This window comes from Urocitellus parryii, chromosome X (assembly GCF_045843805.1).
Source record: "Urocitellus parryii isolate mUroPar1 chromosome X, mUroPar1.hap1, whole genome shotgun sequence".
Lineage (NCBI taxonomy): Eukaryota > Metazoa > Chordata > Mammalia > Rodentia > Sciuridae > Urocitellus > Urocitellus parryii.
The window spans coordinates 80679613-80700136 of NC_135547.1; the positions used below are offsets into that span (position 1 = coordinate 80679613).

The 20524-nt window shown below is 36.8% G+C and overlaps 1 protein-coding gene across 1 annotated transcript in view; it reads right to left on the bottom strand.

Annotated features, from left to right (window-relative positions):
- Positions 1-20524, bottom strand: part of Magt1 (magnesium transporter 1) — a 39085-nt gene that overhangs the window by 16908 nt on the left and 1653 nt on the right. The window contains exons 2-3 of the mRNA XM_026405578.2: positions 10053-10222; positions 5239-5356 (exon numbers count right to left, since the gene is read on the bottom strand). Coding sequence (XP_026261363.1) covers positions 5239-5356; positions 10053-10222 — 288 coding nt within the window. The remainder of the gene's footprint in view (positions 1-5238; positions 5357-10052; positions 10223-20524) is intronic.

Genomic DNA, 20524 nt, shown 5'->3' on the forward strand with positions numbered 1-20524 from the left:
ATAGATTAGCCCTTTTGTTTCCAATGTCCATGTATTTTTATGAGGTGGCAAAGTGCACAATATCTCCAGAAGTAGATGAAATCTGGCAACACTAGTAAAATTAAATTTTTGTGCCTGAAAAGCTAAGTATCAGATCTTGCAAAGTGTTCACTCTAACAAATACTGTCCAAATTTTAAGCCAAACTTTTCAACTTTTTGTTTACTTAGACCACCTTTCGAGTTTTGAAAATGTGTGTATAAAAAGCTAAATAATTCCACAAATGTATATGCTACCATTCTTAAACCTCTAAAATGGGGGGCTGGGGTTGTGGGTCAGTGGTAGAGTGCTCACCTAGCATGCACAAGGCACTGGGTTTGATCCTCAGCACCACATAAATGTAAAATAAAGATATTGTGTCCACCTAAAACTTAAGATGCTAGGTGCCATGGAATACGCCTATAATCCCAGGAACTCAGGAGGATGAGGCACGAGAATACCAAGTTTGAGGCCAGCCTCAAACTTAGTGAGGCCCTCAGTAACTTAGTAAGACCCTGTCTCAAAATAAAAAATAAAAGGGGCTGGGGGTTGGGGATGTAGCTCAGTGATAAAGCACCCTTGGGCTAAATTCTTAGTAAATACAAAAAAAAAAAAAAAAACTATTCAAGGTAGAAGAAATTTGGTTTTGTATTTTTACAAATCATTAACAGAAGCTATGTGTCTCTTAGGGGGCTGGGGATATAGCTTAGTTGATAGAGTGCTTGCCTCACATGCACGAGGTCCTGGATTCAATCCCCAGCACCACACAAAAAAAAGAAGTTATGTATACCTTGTTAAAATAGTTAAAAATTTTAATTTCTAAAACAATCCCAGCTTGAACAGTAGAGAATAAGAAAATGATTTCTTTCTCTCATTCTATTTCCTTCCTTCCTCCCTCCCTCCCCTCCTTTTCTCTGTGCTGGGGGATTGAACTCAGTGCTTTGTGTTAATTAAGTATGAGCATGTGTTCTATAGCTAAAGTATAAGTCCAGCCCTGAGAAGGCAATTTGTTCCTTTTCTTTTACTGGGGATTTAACCCAGGGGCAACTTACCACTGAGCTACATTCCCAGCCCTTTTTAAAAAATTTAAAAAAAATTTTTCTTCTTGTTGTAAATGAACACAATACCCTTACTTTATTTATTTATTTTAAAAAAATTTTTAGTTGTTGATAGATCTTTATTTTATTTATATGTGGTGTTAAGAATCGAACCCAGTGCCTCACACATGCCAGGCAAGTGAGCTACTGCTGAGCCATAGCCCCAGCCCCTGTTTATTTATTTTTATGTGGTGCTGAGGATCGAACCTACTGCCTCCCACATGCAAGGCAAGTACTCTACCACTGAGCTATAACCCCAGCTCCCTCTTTTTAAAAAATTTTTGAGACAGGGTCTCACTAAGTTGCTTAGGACCTCACTAAATTGCTGAGGCTAGACTTGAACTTGCAATCCTCTAGCCTCAGACTCCCAAGACTCTGGGATAACAGACATGAACCACCATGCCCGGCCATAGAAGGCAATTTCTTAAACTCTAGAAATTGTTTCCTTTGGTCTAACAAAACCTAAACATACTAACCTTTTATAAATATGCTGATTTTGATTTATGGAGATGGCTATTTGAGAATATAATATAAATTGCACAATATTTTATTATAAAATAGACACATTAAGCCATTTTTTTTCAACATTTATATGTGCTTAGCAGTAATAGGTACTAGATTTCTTTCTTTCTGTGGTACAGAAAATTGAAACCAGGGGTGTTTAACTACTGAGCCACATCTCCAGCCCTTTTTGAAAATATTTCTTTTTAGTTATAGATGGACACAGTACCTTTATTTATTATTTATTTTTATGTAGTGCTGAGGATCAAACCCAGTACCTCACATGTGCTAGGCAAGTGCTCTTATAACCCTAAACCCTCAGCCCTTTTTTATATTTTATTTAGAGACAGGATCTCACTGAGTTGCTTAGGACCTCACAAAGTTCCTGAGACTGGCCTTGAATTCATGATCCTCCTGCCTCAGCCTCCTGAGCCACAGGGATTAAAGGTGTGAGCCACTGTGCCTGGCTAGGTACTGGATATTGATTGCCATTAAGTAAGTTACTGTATTCTGAAAAAGACTGTCAAAACAAATATAGTTCTATTTCTATAAGATAATATATGTAAGTGTATAACAGAAATAAAGTAGTGTGACAATACAAAAAAAGAGGTGACTCACTTTTCATCTGGAGGATTTGAAAAGGTCTAAGGGAAATATCTGAAATCAAGCTTAAAATGTAAGGAAAATTTGAGAGAGGAAAGGACAAAGGAAAGAAAGGTTACCTCATGTTGTTAGAAATTAACAATCAACGGTGCTGATATAAGATAGTGTGTGAGCTGGATATGGTGGTGCACATCTGTAATTCCAGCAGCTTAGGAGGCTGAGGCAGGAGGATCCTGAGTTCAAAGCCAGCCTCAGCAAATGCTGAAGCACTAAGCAACTCAGTGAGACCCTGTCTCTAAATAAAATACGAAATAGGGCTGGGGATGTGGCTCAGTGGTTGAGTATCCTTGAGTTCAATCCCCAGGACTCATCCCTCAAGAAAGATAGTGTGTTATATAATGATTATGCCTCATGATTTAGAGAGGCCCTAAGCAACCTAGCAAGACCCTGTCTCAAAAAAAAAAAAAAAAAAAAAGGTTGGGGATGTGGCTCAGTGGTTCAGCATCCCTGGGTTCATTCCCAGGTATAAAATAAAATGAAGGAAAAGAAAGATAAGGAATTCTGACCTTTGTCTATACATCTTTTCTTGTGCTGGGAACTGAGCCCAGGGCATTACACATGCTAAGCACCACACTCAGTAGTCGAACACTTGCCTACCACAAATGAGGCGTGAGGAACCCAATCCTAAATTGTATTCCCTACACCACTCAAAAAAAATTAAATTATATGGAATCTAGCCAAAATGCTTCATTAAGTAAATAATTTGGGAAATTCTATGTATTAGAGCCCCTTGTTGGAAAGGAAAATATAACACATATAGCATGTTAAAGTCTCTGAGAATTTCTGTGTTGGTAGACAATTATCCATGAGTTTCCTCCAGTTTTTGCATTTTTTTTGGGCAAAGTCATTGATTGCCTTTTTGTTCTGGACAATCTTTTCAAGGATATTTGCATAACCTTGGAAGAAAGAGATGGAGCCCCCCTTTGAAGCAAAGGGTAGGTATGTTTAATATCCTTAGAAACATTTGGGTTCCCTGGGATTGGTGGGCCTCTTCCATAATGCATCTCATTGGCTCTCTCTGCATATGCCATGTGGGGCTTGGGGAACCTGTGCAATAAATGTGCTGATTTTCTGAATACTTGCTGTTGTTATGAGTATTAAAGTCCTGTATCTCTGACCCAGGAGTATTATCTTTTGCCAGCATCCATGAAACTGTGGCAGGTTAACTTGTTAGCTTGAAAGTAGGGTTAAACCTCAGACCCCTCACAGTTCTTGAATCCTGAAGTAAAAAAAAAAATAGTTTAATGTTTAAACTAGTGTTTTCTAAATTTAAAGATTTCCCTAAGAATTCTATTAATACCTTATAGAAAAGATTCCAGTATTTTCTAGCAGGAAATATAGAGAGAGTGCTTCATGGAAGGTTAAGAGGACTGGTTAAAAGGCAACTGCAGGGCTGCGGTTGTGGCTCAGCAGTAGAGCACTTGCCTAGCACGGGCAAGGTCCTGGGTTAGATCCTCAGCACCACATAAAAATAAATAAATAAAATAAAATAAAGGTATTGTGTTCAACTACAACTAAAATATAAATATTTTTTTAAAAAAGGCAACTTGGGCTAGGGTTGTGGCTCAGAGAGGGCTTGCCTAGCATGCGTGAGGCACTGGGTTCGATCCTCAGCACCACATAAAAAAATAAAGTAAAATAAAGGTGTCCACCTACAACTAAAAAAATAAATGTTCAAAAAAAAAAGGCAACTGCATCAGCTGGGTACAATGGTGCATGCCTGTAATCCCAGCTGCTTGGGAGGATAAGGCGGGAGGATCACAAGTTCAAAGCCAGCCTCAGCAACTTAGCAAGGCCCTAGGCAATTTAATAAGAACCTGTCTCAAAAAAAAAAAAAATACTGGGGATGTGGCTCAGTGGTTAAGTGCCTCTGGGTTCAATTCCTGGTACCAACCCCACCCCAAAACAAAAAAGCAACTACATTAATTCAAAAAAGAGATGATGAGGGCATTGGAATATAAAGGGGTAATATCTATGACAGATGCTGTACAAGAAAATGAAGAAGACAAAAGTGTTTCTAATGATGTGGAACACAGGGAGACCGGAGTCAGGTAGAAGTGGGAGAGATGGGAATTTAATTTGGTACAAAATGAAGTTTTGGATTCAGCAGACATTCATGTGAAGATGTATATAGCAAGGAGTTACATGCAGATTTTTAAAAATTCAATTATACTGAGTAGAACATGTTCAACTATGAGTTAGACAAACTTATAAACAAAGACAAAATTGAATCTATGACCCTGAGTGTTTATATATAAAAGGAAAGAACTAATAGAGGCTGAAGTTGAGGATACAGATGTGAAACCTCATGACTGCAAAGCAGAAGGGTATGGTATCCAGTCCACAGGAAAAAGGTTCGTCTTTGAATAACAGGAAGGATCTTTTCCACTAACACAAGAGGCAAGAGGATAAAGGCAGGTTGAACTAAGGACTTCAGTAGTATATAATGGTGACATAATGGTAGCATTCATGTTTTCATTTAAAAATTACTTTATAAATTATTCACTTGAAATGGTTAAAATGGTAAGTTTTTTATTATGTATATTTTACCACAATAAAATATGTGAAAGTTAGGGCTGGGATTGTGGCTCAGTGGCAGAACGCTTGCCTAGCACGTGTAAGGCACTGGGTTTAATCCCCAGCACCACATTAAAAAACAAACAAACAACAACAAAAAAAAAAAACCAGATAAATAAAGGTATTGTGTCCATCTATAACTAAAAAGTTTTTAAATGTATAAGTTAAATATATGTATATTACTTGATTACTACCCAATTTCCACATTCTAACAGATTAGCACTAATTATTACCTTTTATGCTTAGCTCAAGTTTAGCTTTTAGTTCACTGACTATTCTAAATCTTAACCTAAGAGCAGTCCTATTTAAGTTTTGTAGTCAAGTGATAATGCATTCTACTTTATTCATATTTTAATTATTCCTATAAGAGAATAAAGATCTTACCATCTGAAATACATCAGAGCCTTCATCAAAATCCACCATGGCAAAAAATATTCTGTTGGTAAATGCACTGGAATATCGCCAAGAGTTTGCTAGGATCTGGAATTCTTCATCAGCTTGCCTGGATGCAATCAGATTTGTGAAGACAACATTTAAAACAATTTCCAAAATCATTCTAGTTCATCATCAGTAAAAAAGCACAGTTCAACTAAGCATTTTTTCTTTTTTTTTTTTTCAACTAAGCATTTTTTCAAAGGGAGAGATATTAAATATCATTGATTTACATCAGGCTCTGCTGACAAAGTTAGGATAAACCTTGTTTGGCCTAAGAGAAGCCTTATCCCAAGTGTTGGAGATTTCCCAGAAACTAGTAATTACCACACTACATTTCATACTTTGAACCTGTTTTTTATTCTAATGTTCTTTCAGTAATCACTGGAAAAATCTAGGTATTTGTCTCTACACCAATTTTGAGATGGGGTCTTGCTACATTGTCCATCCCAGCCTCAAACTCCTGGGCTCCAGCTATCCTCCTGCCTCAGTATCCCCAGTGTTGGGACTTCAGGCTTACACTACTACACCCAATTTCTATACTTTTCTGTTGGTAGTGCTGGGGATCCAACCCAGTGCCCAAGTGCTCAATCACCAAGCTACATCTCCAGCCCTATCAATAATTTTTAATACCCTAAGTTATTTCTAAGAATTCAAAGATAAGGTAAAAGTATTTTCCCCAGAGAATGAGGAAATACAGTACTAATCCACTTAAAAAATATAAAGATGCTACTTGATAAAAAGTACAATCAGATGAATTATTAGGACGAAAGATAAGCCTATGGAATTAAGATTAATTAAAACCTTAAGTCATCTTTGACTTTTCCCGTATCTCCCATACACTTTCAGTTTGTAAGATCTGTCAATTATTTATTTGTGATTAACTTTCCTATTTGTTTCTTTTAGTGCTGGTGAACCCAGGGCCTTGTGCTTGCTAACCACAAATTCTACCGCTGAATTACAAACATCCTCAGCTACTCGTGTTTATTGCTATCATCTAGGGTCAGAACCTTAATATCTAATAGGATATTAAAATACTAACTCTAATTTCTCTTGCTGTAATCATTCTTACACTGTAATATACAGTGTTCTTCTTAAATTACTAATATCCTGAAACTCTTCCTCTTCTCAGAAACCATTATTACTGCTATATTGCCTTTCAAATAGTCTCCGAGCTCTTTCTATTTAAGGTTATCACCTAACTCTGAATAGTGCATCTAGCTTTTATTTGGTCATATTACTAACCAATATCAAACAGGATTCCTTGATTCCAGCACCTATCTCTGTATTCGTGAGCACATCAGTGCTTCCAACCATAATATCCTGCCTCCATCTAAATCTGATCTGTTTCTATAATCCTAGAACAAGTCCTATGTCCTCCATTACAACAATCCTAACCTAACCACTCCTGTTATGTGTGTTTCCTGAAATTTTTTAGTATTCATGATACATAAGGTTCACCTTGCTAGATGTGGTGGTGCATGCCTGTAATCCCAGCTACTTGGGAAGCTGAGGCAGGAGTATTATTGCAAGTTTGAGGCTAATCTGGGCAATTTAATGAGACCCTGTCTCAAAAATATAAAAAGGGCTGGAAATATAGCTCAGTGGTAGAAAATCCCTGAATTCAATCTCCAGTACTTGAAGAAAGCAAAAATGTTCCTCTGGTACTTAATCATAGATTGTCTTATAATGCCAGCTAAATTTTCATGTGTGTATCTCAATTCCCTAACCCAATGATAACAGTAAGAGGTCTTTCCTGACAGCATAAAAACTACAGTATTATTCATATTGCAGTTGCTTATTTTTTATTTTTTTGGTACCAGGGATTGAACTGAGGAGCACGCAATCACAGAGCTACATCTCCACTCTATTTTGTATTTTATTTAGAAACAGGGTCTCACTGGGTTGCTTAGCACCTTGTCATTGCTGAGGCTGGCTGTGAACTCATGATCCTCCTGCCTCAGCCTCCCGAGTTGCTGGGATTATAGGTTTGCTACTGCATACGGCCTTAATTTTTATTTGTTGAATGAGTTTAAGAAATTGTGAGTTAATTTTATTTATTAATTAATTTCCAGGGGTTGAACCCAGGGGCACTTTACCACTGAGCTATATCCCTAGTTCTTTTTATTTTTATTTTTTTATTTTGAGACAGGGTCTCGCTAATTTACTGAGTCTCACTAAGTTGCTAAGGGTAGCCTCAAATTTGCGATCTCCCTGCATCATCCTCCTTAGTGGCTGGAATTATAAGTGTATACCACTGCATCTGGCAAATATGAGTTAATTTTAAATTTGATCTTATAGAAAGATACCAGTAAAACAGTGGTTAGTAAGGATTCCATTAATTTGCATTTAATATGGAATTATGAAAGAGTTTGTATTTATACTCTGACATTTTTGTATACTCCTAATTGCTACTAAGTAAACTGAATTAGATGTATTTCTTTTTTTAAAATATTTCTTTAGTTGTAGTTGGACACAATACCTTTATTTTATTTATTTTTACGTGGTGCTGAGGATCAAACCCAGTGCCTCCCATGTGCTAGGCAAGTGCTCTACTGCTGAGCCACAACCCCAGCCTCCCTATTTCTTTTCTTTTTAATATTTTTGATGTTGATGAACCTTTACTTTATTCATTTATTTGTATGCAGTGCTGAGAATCAAACCTAGTGCTTCACACATGCTGGGCAAGTGCTCAATTAGCCCAATTAGAAGTATTTCTAAAGTTTATTCAGAGTTAATACCTACTCCTTTTTCCTTCTTCTATTTACTTTTAATTTATATCCAGCATTCATCCCCCCAAATAAGCACTATGGAGCCAAATACCTTGACTAGCCCCTATCTCCAGTGAGAAAATGCTTTCAGTTAACAAGGTATATAGGCTGCCAGTACTTGGAAAGACTTCAAGTTTTTACTGAACTAGTTTTACATAGAGGAGCTTTGCCATTTTATTTAAAGTAAATTCCCAGGTTAGATATACTGATCTAAAAATATGAGTAGGGCTGGGGATGTGGCTCAAGCAGTAGTGCGCTTGCCTGGCATGCGTGCGGCCCGGGTTGGATCCTCAGCACCACATACAAACAAAGATGTTGTGTCTGCCGAAAACTAAAAAATAAATATTCAAAAATTATCTCTCTCTCTCTCTAAAAAAAGAAATAAATAAAAAATAAAAATATGAGTAAACACTGAGTGACATATGCCTATAGTCCCAGTCACTCAAGAAGCTGATTGAGCCCAGGAGTTCAAGGACAGCCTAGGCATGACAGTCCCTTAAAATAATGAGAAAATATGCCAGGTGCAGTGGCACACCTGTAATCCCAGCAGCACTGGAGGCTGAGGCAGAAGGATTGCCAGTTCAAAGCCAGCTTCAGCAAAAGGGAGGCACTAAGCAACTCAGTGAGACCCTATCTCTAAATAAAGTACAAAATAGGGCTGGAGATGTGGCTCAGTGGTTGAGTGCCCCTGAGTTCAATCCCAAGAGAGAGAAAATATGCATCTGTATGTAAAAAAGACACTAAAAAATTAAAAGCTAATTTATTTTACAGTATCTATCATTTTTAATTGTCAATGGTGTTTTTGTTTAAGAGACTAGCAATCTTTATCCCTAAGATCATTCATAAACAGTACAATAAAATCAGTAAACCATCATTTGATAAAAATTTAAGTGAGATTAGTTTCTATCACCAAGACTGATAATCATCACAAAATAGCAGAGAACAAAGAAACATCCCTAAATCATACATCTTTGGCTTTTAAAATTATTTTAATTGGGTTGGGGTTGTAGCTCAGTGGTAGAGCACTTGTGTAGCACATGTGAGGCACTGGGTTTGATCCTCAGCACCACTAAATAAATAAATAAATAAATAGATAAATAAATAAAATTAAGTTATAAAAAATTATTTTAATTGACAAAAAATAACTATATATTTATGCATCATGTGACATTTTGATATACATATACATTGTGGAATTATTAAATCAAGCTAATGCATCACCTCACCTACTTATTCTTTTGTAATGAGAACAATTTAAATATACGTTTAGTAATTTCAAAATATACAATGCATTATTATTAATTGTGGTCACCATGCTATAACTATAGATCACTAAAACTAATTTGTCCTATCTAAATGAAACTAAAGACCCTTTGATCAACATCTCCCCCTTCCCCATCTCACCTACATTCCTTTGATAACCATCACTCTAGTTTTGCTTCTCTAAGTTGGACTGCTTTTTTTTTTGGGGGGGGGGTAGCAGAAATTGAACCCAGGTAGTGCTTTTTTAATTTTCAAGACAGGGTTACAGCCTCACTAAGTTGCTGATGTTGGCCTCAAATTTGCAATCCTCCTGCCTCAGCCTCCTGAACCACTGGGACTACAGGCATGCACTACTACACCCAGCTGTTAGACTTTTTAGGCTCTACATGTGAGACCACAGAAATCTTTGTTTCATAAAAAGTCCCCCATTTATTCATATTCCAAATTGGTATGAAGCCATCATTATTGCATTAATAAATATCTCAAATTCGGGGTAGACCACTTAAAATTTGGGGTGCTAGTGTCTTCCAAAAATGGAAGAATATTTGCTTTATTCTTACTCCCCCACCAATACATACAACCAAAAATTGATATAAAAGAGCAGTAGTATTATATGTTACTACAAATATCCTAATAAGGCATGTTGTTTATACTAATTTGGTTCTTCTGGGATTGAGAAATGGTTAAAATCTTACGAGTTATTTATTTTAATGTGTAGTTGAAAGTTCATACTTGCAAACGACACACTGTCTATGAAGTTGGAGAGCAGTGAACATGACAATAACGGAGTAATTTCTTGGTGGGGCTTTAACAAGGCGACGGAACTTGTCTCCATTCATTCTTATTACAGGTCTTTTATTGGTCCACTCCATCAGCTGACTAACCTTTTCAGATAACACCATCTAAAAAAAAAAGTGAGCATACTGTTAATATTCTCAACTTGGCATTTAAAGTTCGAAATGGTGGCACATGCCTGAAGTCTCAGCTATTTAGGAGACTGAAATGAGAGGGTCAATTGAGCACATGAGTTTGAGACCAGCCTGAGCAACACAATGAGTCCCCATCTCAAAACAAAACAAAACAAAAAGTTACTTTAGCTAGGCAACTTACTTAAAACCAAGACTATCTATCAAGCAGAAGTACACAGAAAAAATTGGGTAGTTGAGTCTAATGATAATTTAGAATTTCATAAGTCTTAATCAGATATTAAAATTTTAATGAGTTACTTATTACTTACCAACAAGAGAAATAATACAAAATCATAAAGCCTTTCATTTGCCAAAGATTGCAAAGAATGTTGAATTAAACTAACTGGCTAATTTCATATAAAATTTTATTTATTTTGGAAAAAACTACAAAGAATACAAACTTGAAAATGAAGAATAAAGTGAGAGAAATTATTCTACATAATTTATTTTTACTATAAAGCTACAATAATGAAGACAATATGGCACTGTTGAAGGTATAAACACAAAGGTTAATAAAACAGAAAAAAGAACCCCAGAAGTCTGGTGTGGTGGTTCATGCCTGTAATCCCAGGAACTTGGGAATCTGAGGTAGGAGGATCCTGTTTGAGGCTAGCCACCAGCTGGGGCAACCTGTCTCAAAATAAAATATTATAATAAAGGTTAGGGACTTAGCTCAGCAGCAGATCTTTTGCATAGCATGTACAAGGCCCCAATGTTTGATCCCCAGCCCTGCAAAACAAACAAACAATAAAAACAAAAACAAAACCCAGAAATGACCTACACAAATATATCCAACTGATTTCTGATTTGTACAGAGGTGCAAAAGCAACTTAGTATAAGAAGATCCTGTACAATAAGACATGCAGGAGCAAATGAAAATCCATAGACAAAGATATGAAATTCTAATGAATATAAAATCACATATACCTTGTATAAAACCAAAAATGGATAATATACTTAATTTTATATAAGGTATATATGAAAACATTCTTTTTTTTTTAAAGAGAGAGAGAGAGAATTTTAATATTTATTTTTTAGTTATCGGCGGTCACAACATCTTTGTTTGTATGTGGTGCTGAGGATCCAACCCGGGCTGCACGCATGCCAGGCCAGCGCGCTACCGCTTGAGCCACATCCCCAGCCCATGAAAACATTCTTAAATGTTGTATGGACAACATACTTAAGTGTAAATTTTAAAACAAGACCACCTACAGAGCAGGAGAAAATATTTTCAGAACATATCTGACAAAGGATTAGTAGCTAGAATATGTGTTTGTGTATTTTTTAAAATAATACTGGGGATTGAATTTGGGACTTGGGCATTCTACCACTGAGCGACATTTCCAGTCCTTTTTATTTTGAAACAGGTTCTAAGTTACCAAGGCTGGTCTTGAACTAGCAATCCTGCCTTAAATCTTGAGTCACTGGAATTAGAGGTGTGTGATGCAGCTCCTGGCTATATTTTAAAAAACCTATAAAATTCAACAGTAGCCAGATATGGTAGCACGTGCCTATAATCCCAGCTACTCAGGAGGCCGAGGAAGGAGGATTCCCAATTCAAGGTCAGCTTCAGCAACTTAGTGAGACCCTGCCTCAAAATGAAATTAAAGGGCTGGGGATGTAGCCCAGCATGTCTTGGTTCAATACCCAGGGTGCAAAAACAAAACCCCCCAAAACTCAAACATAAAAAACAAATAATTCAATTAGAAAATGGGCAAAATACATAAGATATTTAATTGAGGAGGAACCTCAGGTGGCAAATAAACATGTGAAAAGATACACAATGAAAGGCCCTGGGTTCAAAATCTAACACTGGGGAAAAAATAACAGTTCAACATCGTCAGCATTACATAAATGCAAATTAAGAACTTAAAGAGACACCACTATATAAATGTTACTAAATAATATATAGTGACAAATACCAAACACTGGAGAAACTGAATCTCATACATTTCTGGCAGGGAATGTACTATGGTACAGCCACTCTGGAAAACAATTTGGCTGTTTCTTAAAAAAAAAAAAAAAAAAATCAAGCAACTAAAGATACTCTTCCCATACAAACCTAGCAATTGCATTCCTGGGAAACTGATCCCAGAGAAATGAAAATTTATGCCTACACACAAATGGAGCTACATTTTGTTTCTTCCTTTTTAAATACTCATTCATCATGAGGCAGTGGAAAAGTGGCACATTTAGACAAGGGAAATTTCAGTTCGAGATTAAACACCAACATATTTTTTTATCCTTTTTTTCATCTCCACTCTTGATGTTCAAGAATATAGAAGCCAGGTGCATGCCTGTAATCCTAGCAACTCCAGAGGCTGAGGCAGGAGAATTGCAAGTTCAAGGCCAGTCTCAGCAACCTAGCAAGACTGTCTCAAAAATAAAAAAAGGAAAAGGGCAGTTAATGTAACTCAGTGGTAAAGTGCCCCTAGGGTTCAATCTCCACTACCCCCCCCCCAAAAAAAAAGGTCAGGAAAGGATAACAAAGGATGGAAGGCAAGAATAATGAATCTCAAATGTAGATTAATACTAAGTTATGATTTTACTCTTCTTTACAGGGGAATGTCTATAAAGGTCTGGGAAATCACGGAGTGGCTTGTCATTCAAAGCATTTGACCAGTTACATTTTCCGTTATCTAAGTCTACTGCTTTACATTCTAAGATACTTTGACATCTGATTCCTTCTTCCAGTCTATTAGCTATTAGACAATAGAAACACACAGTATCTTACCACATAGCCATCATTAAGTTAAATATGTACTGAATTTCTATTTAATGGAACACAGCTGGGAATGGACTTACTTGCATACGTTAACATAAAAGGAAGAAAAATGATTGTACATATAAATACCTACATGGATCAGAAGGGTTTTTTTGTTTTGTTTTAGGAAGAGAGTAGTAAAATAGATTCTCATAATAACATGATTTGCCTTTAAAGCATGTCTGAATCCAACTAATTCTGAAACTAATTTTATTTCCTTAGTACAACTCTATGAATGGTGTGAAAAACTGCATAAAATTAGTTTTAGCCAGGTGTGGTGGTGTACATCTATACTCCCAGATACTAAGGAGGGTAGGGTGGGAGGAACACTTGAGCACAGGAGTTCGAGCCCAGCCTAGGCAATACAGTGAGACCCCCATCTCAAAAAACAAACAAATAATTTTGAAGCATATACAAAATAATTTCTAGTAAAAGTCACAAAATCAATATTCCACATATGGAAAACCAAATAGACTATAAACTTATAGAGACATATAGATTCTAAACCCAAAGATAAAAATAGATTTACACTGGAAAGACTGGTACAACAAATAATTAAAACTCGTGGAACAATGAAACAAGTAGCTGGTAAAGGCTATGGGAAAGAGTGAACCAGGAGGTAGAGAGGCTAAGGGGAACAAGTGGTGATCAAGATAACTTCAAGAATCTGCTAGTTCTTCCCAGCTCAGACAGTATAGTTAACATTTTAAAATATGCATTCTATATTTTAAAGCCATCATTATTTTTGCTGTATTTTCAAATTAAATTTGACAGTTGCTACCAAATTCAAACAATTTGGCTATTTTACTCACTGAAATGAGAGATCCTATTTGGGCCTATTTGAGAAAAAAAATGTGTAAAGCTTTAACAAGTATTTTCTACAGATTTGTATATTCTATCTATATATAACCATACAAATATATGATCATACCAATAAAACAAATGTGCTTTGAATAAGTTATAAATACATATAGTTTCCTTTCCTTTCCTTTCTTTCTTCTTCTTCTTTTTGGTTCCAGGCATTGAATCAGAAGCACTTAACCACTGAGCCACATCCCCAGACCTTTTTATATTTAGGATTACAGGTATGTGCTACTACACTATGTAGAGTTTTCATACACAAAAATTCTTAAGACTTTTTTTTTAAATCCAGGAAAATATAAAAATCTATAGTATTCCTCATCCTATGTATTAATAAAGTAGAAAGATAATATTTCTGGCTATTCAATTCCCAAATGACTTATCAAGTAGAAGATTTGATAATTTTCAAATGAATTACATATTCTTTCAAGTTGATAAAGAGGGATAATCTTCAAAAGGCTGCTTACAGCAGTGACCACTAGGTAAATTTTTGAAAACCAATTGAAAGCAGATCACAACAAAGGATTAATTTTCAACTTTTACAATAAAAATTACATGAACAGGGCTGGGGATGTGACTCAAGCAGTAACATGATCTCCTGGCATGTGCGGGGCACTGGGTTCGATTCTTAGCACCACAGACAAATAAAATAAAGATGCTGTGTCCACCGAAAACTAAAAAATAAATGTTAAAAAATTCTCTCTCTCTCTCTCTCTCTCTCTCTCTCTCTCTCTCTCTCTCTCTCTCTCTCTTCTTTCTCTCTCTTAAAAAATTACATGAACAAAATCTAGAACATGGTAATTATAAGAGCTGATGTGGTGGCACATAGCTTATAATCCCAGCTACTTGGGAGGCTGAGACAGGACAGTTGCTTGAGTTTAGGAGCTTGAGGCCAACCTTGACAAAAATAGCAGGAACCTCTCAAAAAAGAAAAGTTGTGGGCTGCAGCTGTGGCTCAGTGGTAGTGCACTTGCCTGGCATGTGTGAGGCCCTGAGTTCGATTCTCAGCACCACATATAAATAAATAAAATAAAGGTCCATCAACAAAAAAAAGAAAGAAAAGTTGTATTTCTTTCTTTCTTTTTTTTTTCTGTACCAGGAATTGAACTCAGGGGCACCCAACCACTGAGCAGCCACATCCCCAGCCCTATTCTGTATTTTATTTAGAGACAGGGTCTCATTGAGCTGCTTAGGCCTTCACAGTGGCTGAGGCTGGCTTTGAACTCAAGATACTCAGCCTCCCAAACTGCTGGGATTACAGGTGTGCACCAACATGCCTAGTGAAAAGTTGTAATTCTTAATCCCAAAAATCTAATTTTTTTCTTGCAGTACTCTGGAATGAACCCAGGGACACTTTACCACTGAGCTACATCCCCAGTCCTTTCTATTTTTGAGATTTGGTCTTGCTAAGTTGCTGAGGGTCTTGTTAAATTGCTGAGGCTAGCTTGGACCTTGTGATCCACCTGCATCAGCCTTCTAAGTCAATGGAGTTACAGAAGTGTGTCACCAGGTCAGGCTTACTCCAAAGTTTTAAATTTGCCAGGTGTGGTGATGCATGCCTGTAATCTCAGCGACTCAGCAAGCTGAGGCAGAAGGATTGCAAATTCGAGCCCAGTCTCAGCAATTTAGACAGTCTCAAAACAAAAAGTACAAAAGGCTGGGGATATATTTAAGTGGCAGAGCTTTCCTGGGTCCCTCAATTAATAGATACATATACAAATAAACAATAAATATACAAGGGCCAGAGATGTAGCTCAGTGTTTGCCAAGCATGTGAAGGTTATTAATTCAATCCTCCTCACCACAAAAAATAGAGTAAAGGAATATATTATCATTTAAAGCTAAAACTCATTGTCATTCACATTCCTTTTGAATTTCAGAAGTAATAAAGCTAAGCACTGGGGTGGAGATATAGCTTAGTTGGTAGAGTGCTTGCCTCATATGCACAAGGCTCACACAAAAAAATAAATAAAAATAAAGCTAAGCACCACCAACCTGAATTGTTCTAAAATGTACCTCCCTTCCCTCCAAAACTTCTTTGATTGTATCTTTATTCTAAGGTTTATGCACAAAAATTCATATTTTTAGCTTCCTTAATCATCTACCAGTCTTCACATGTTAGAAAATAATATTCCTGGCTAAACAATATATTTCCAACTCCATCCTTAAATTAAGGGTGAGACAGAACAGATCTAGAAACATAATTGGCAGATAATTACTGAAGGAGACAGTGAGCAAAGAGAGCATTTTTAATCTTTAGATGCCATCTGTTCCATTCTCAGTTCACCTACTTCTCAGATTCAGCTAAAATATATCACTGTCTCCTTTCCTAGATTTTTTCCTAGAGGGTGTCTCAACTTGTTTGTTTTGTAACTGCTATGGAGTCTAGTTCTCTATAATAATAATATATCTTCTAAAAACTGCAGTTTTTTTTTTAATTTTAACATTTATTTATTTTTTCTTCGTTTTTTCTCGGCGGACACAAAATCTTGTGTTGCTATGGTACTGAGGATCGAACCCGGGCCGCACACACGCTAGGCGAGCTTGCTACCGCTTGAGCCACATCCCCAGCCCAAAACTGCAGGGTTTTGCACCTGTGATACTTTCATGTGTCAATTAAAGCAACTGATGGAGAATGTAGTTTTTCTAATGACAGCCTATCTTCTTAAAAGATGAAGGTGATTTTATTTTCTGTATACTCCTCCTAAAAATATCACAAAAGAGCAATTGAAAAATATTTAACTGCTGGGTGTGGCAGTACATGCCTGTAATCCCAGGTGACTTGGGAGGCTGAGGCAGGATGATTGCAAATTTCAGGCCTGCCTCAGCAATTTAGTGAGGCCATAAGCAACATAATGAGAACTTGTCACATAATAAAAAATAAACCAAAGGGCTGGGGCTGTGACTCAGTGGTAAAGTGAACACCCTGGGATTTAATCCCCAGTATCAAAAAAAAAAAAAGTTTTACTACCTAGAGGAACATGATCTTATTTTCTAATATTTATCCAATCTCTCCTATATGCTAGGAACTGCATCAGAGGCTTTATGAACTGAGCTCATCTCATTTAATTTTCACAGCAGCTAAAGAAATAGGCACTTTCCCCATTCTACTGATGAAAAAAAATGAGACTCAATAACTTGCTCAAGCCAGGCACGGTGGTGCATGCCTGTAACCCCAGTGGCCTGGACAGGTGGATCACCAGTCCAAAGCCACCTTACCCATGGCGAAGTGCTTAGCAACTCAGTGAAACCCTGTCTCTAAATAAATTACAAAATAGGGCTGGGGATGTGGCTCAGTGGTTAAGTGCCCCTGAGTTCAATCCTTGGTACCAAAAAACCAAACCAAACCAAAAAAAAAAAAAAAAAAAAAAACTTGCTAAAGATCACTAGGGTTGGATTAAAGTACACTCGCTAAAATTTTACATAATTTTTAAAAAACTGAGAAGGGGGGACACTGCAATCTTAGCATTATTATGACCATTTTTATTATGCTTTGTGCATTCACCCTTTTCTGTGTTTCACATTACTTATTATTATAGGTTCACAAAAGTAGGTAAAGAAATATGAACAATTTTATCAAATACCATGCTTTGCTAGGAACAGTGGTACATGCCTATAATCTCAGTGGCTCAAGAGGCTGAGGGAGGAGGTTCACTATTTCACAAACAGCCTCAGCAACTTAGAGAGACCCTGTCTCTAAAGAAAATATAAAAAGGGCTGGGGATGTGGTTCTGTGATTAAGTGCCTCAGGGTTCAATCCCCAGTACCAAAAACAAAACATGCTTTTTCATTTGTGTCATGCTGCCTCCCTAAGACAACACCAGATTTGAGGACAAACAACTTTCCTTCTACCACTAGGGAAAATAACTCAAAATAAAAATGAAACCAATTATTGAAAAAGAAAACTTTTATGGCTTAAGAGAGCACAGAGCATTAAAATGCTTTGGAGGCAAAACAAGGATGGAATCCTAATTTAACTTCTGATGGTTGTGCTTCTTTGAGCAAACCCCTAATCTTTCTTGCTTAGTTTAAGTTTCAAAAGAGGATAATATTTTGCAGTATTAATGTGAAGATTATAGAAAATGCATGTAAACCATGGTGCCTATCATGCAAATCAAATAAAGAAGTCCATGTTCCAGGGAGAACACTGTTAAAAGTATAATGAGTTACATATGGTAGCATTCCCTTTAATAATAGATAAGCATGAGGTACCTGAGTGATTTTTTTTCTGTTACTGGGGATTGAACTCAGATATACTTTTTATTTTTTGTTTTGAGGTAGGGTCTAAGTTACCCAGACTGTCTTCAAAATTGCAATCCTTCCGTGTCAGCCTCCTAACTAGGTGGGACAGGCATGTGCAACCAAGCCAAGCAAGATGCTCACTGTTTAATGGGGAAAACTGGTATAAAAACATTGACAACATGATATGCTGAATTCATGTCAATTCACTTGATGGGAACCAAGAAAAGTATGGCCGAGGAAGAATGTATTTAAGCTAAGCCTTGAAGAGTACAAACCCTCAAGTAAATGGTAGGGGTAAGGTAGGAAACTCCAGCAGAAGACCTGCACATGCAAGGCAGGTAATTCAGTAGGACTAGTCCAGGAAGAAGCAGACCAGAAACAGGCTATAGAGGTCTTTTTAATATCTGCAAAATAGGTTAATGGTTTTCACATTTTTCATCTTACCACCTCTGGCAGCACTATAAAGAATGGGTTAGAGAGTGGGCAACCAGTTGAGCAGTTACTGCAATATATTTGCAAGAACACTGAGTCTGAATAGTTGGCATAAAGGGAAGGAAGTCAGAATCTGACTAGTTTTCTAAAAAAATTATATTGAGGGCTCTATCACTGTGGCTCAGTGATAGAGCACTCGCCTAGCATGTGCAAGGCCCTGGGTTCGATCAACAGCATCACATAAAAATAAATAAATAAATAAATAAAGGTATTGTGTCCAACAAAAATAAAAAATAAACATCTTAAAAAATCACACTAAGATAAAATTCACATAACATAAAATTCACATTAAAAGCTGGGTGTGGTGGCGGATACCTGTAATCCTAGCAGTTTAGGAAGCTGAGGCAGGAGGATCACTGATCAAAGCCAGCCTCAGCAAAAAATAAGGTGCTAAGTAACTCAGTGAGTCTCTGTCTCTAATAAAATACAAAATAGGGCTGGGGATGTGACTCAATGGTTGAGTGCCCAAGTTTTATCCCTGGTAACCCCCCAAAATAAATAAATCACATTAACTATTTAAAAATTTTTAAACGCAATGTTGCTTCCTTTTTAATAATAATTTATTTTCTGCTGGGCACTTCTGCTTCTAGTTCAGTGAGACAGTAAATGAATAAACATAATTTCACTGGTAGAAACCCCCATCTTGGGGCTGGAGATGTTGCTCAATTGTAGAGCATTTGCCTAATATGCACTAAGGCCCTGGGTTCAACCCCAGTACTACCAAACAAACAAAGAAAAAAACCCTTCACCTATTTATTTAAAGTGAGTAAAATGGGTGCTGTGGCACACGCCTGTAATCCCAGCAACTTTGGAGGTTGAAGCAGCAGGATATCAGGTTCAAAGAAAGCCTTAGCAACTTAGTGAGGTGCTAAGCATCTTAGCAAGACTCTATCTCTAAATAAAATTTAAAAAATGTGTTGGAGGAGCTGAGATTGTGGCTCAGTGGCAGAGCGCTTGCCTCACACATGTGAGACACTGGGTTTAATACTCAGCACCACATAAAAATGAATAAACAAAATAAAGATATTGTGTCCATGTATAACTAAAAAATATTTTTTTAAGAGAGAGTGAGAGAGGAGAGAGAGGGAGAGAGAGAGAGAGAGAGAGAGAGAGAGAGAGAGAGAGAATTTTTTTTTTAATCTTTATTTTTTAGTTCTCGGCGGACACAACATCTTTGTTGGTATGTGGTGCTGAGGATCGAACCCGGGCCGCACGCATGCCAGGCGAGCGCGCTACCGCTGAGCCACATCCCCAGCCCCAACTAAAAAATATTTTAAAAAATGGGTTGGGGGTGCTGGGGTTGTGGCTCAGCAATAGAGTGCTTGCCTAGCACGTGTGAGGTGCTGGATTCAATCCTCAGCACCACATAAAAATAAATAAAAATATGGGCTGGGGTTGTTGCTCAGTGGTAGAGCACTCGCCTAGCATGTGCAGGGCCCTTGGTTCGATCCTCAGCACCACATAAAAATAAATAAATAAAATAAAGGTATTGTGTCCAATTACAACTAAAAAATAAATATAAATAAATAAATAAATAAATAAACAAAGGTATTCTGTCCAACTACAACTAAAAAAATATTATAAAAATATAAGCTAGGGATGGGGCTTAGTGGTTAAGCGCTCCTGGGTTCAATCCCCAGTAACAACAACAAAAAAAAAAAAAAAAAATAAGAGGCCATTGCAGAAATTTAGACAATTCCAGTATATAAGGTAAATACTGAAATAGTTCCCTCATCAACACTAGCAACTGCCCAGAGTTAGGAATGATTGAGTACCATTACAGAGGTCATTCTTACATAGGCATATATACATACTTACATATATTAAAAAAATAAAACAAGGATTCTAGCATATAATATTATGAATTGCTCTCCATCT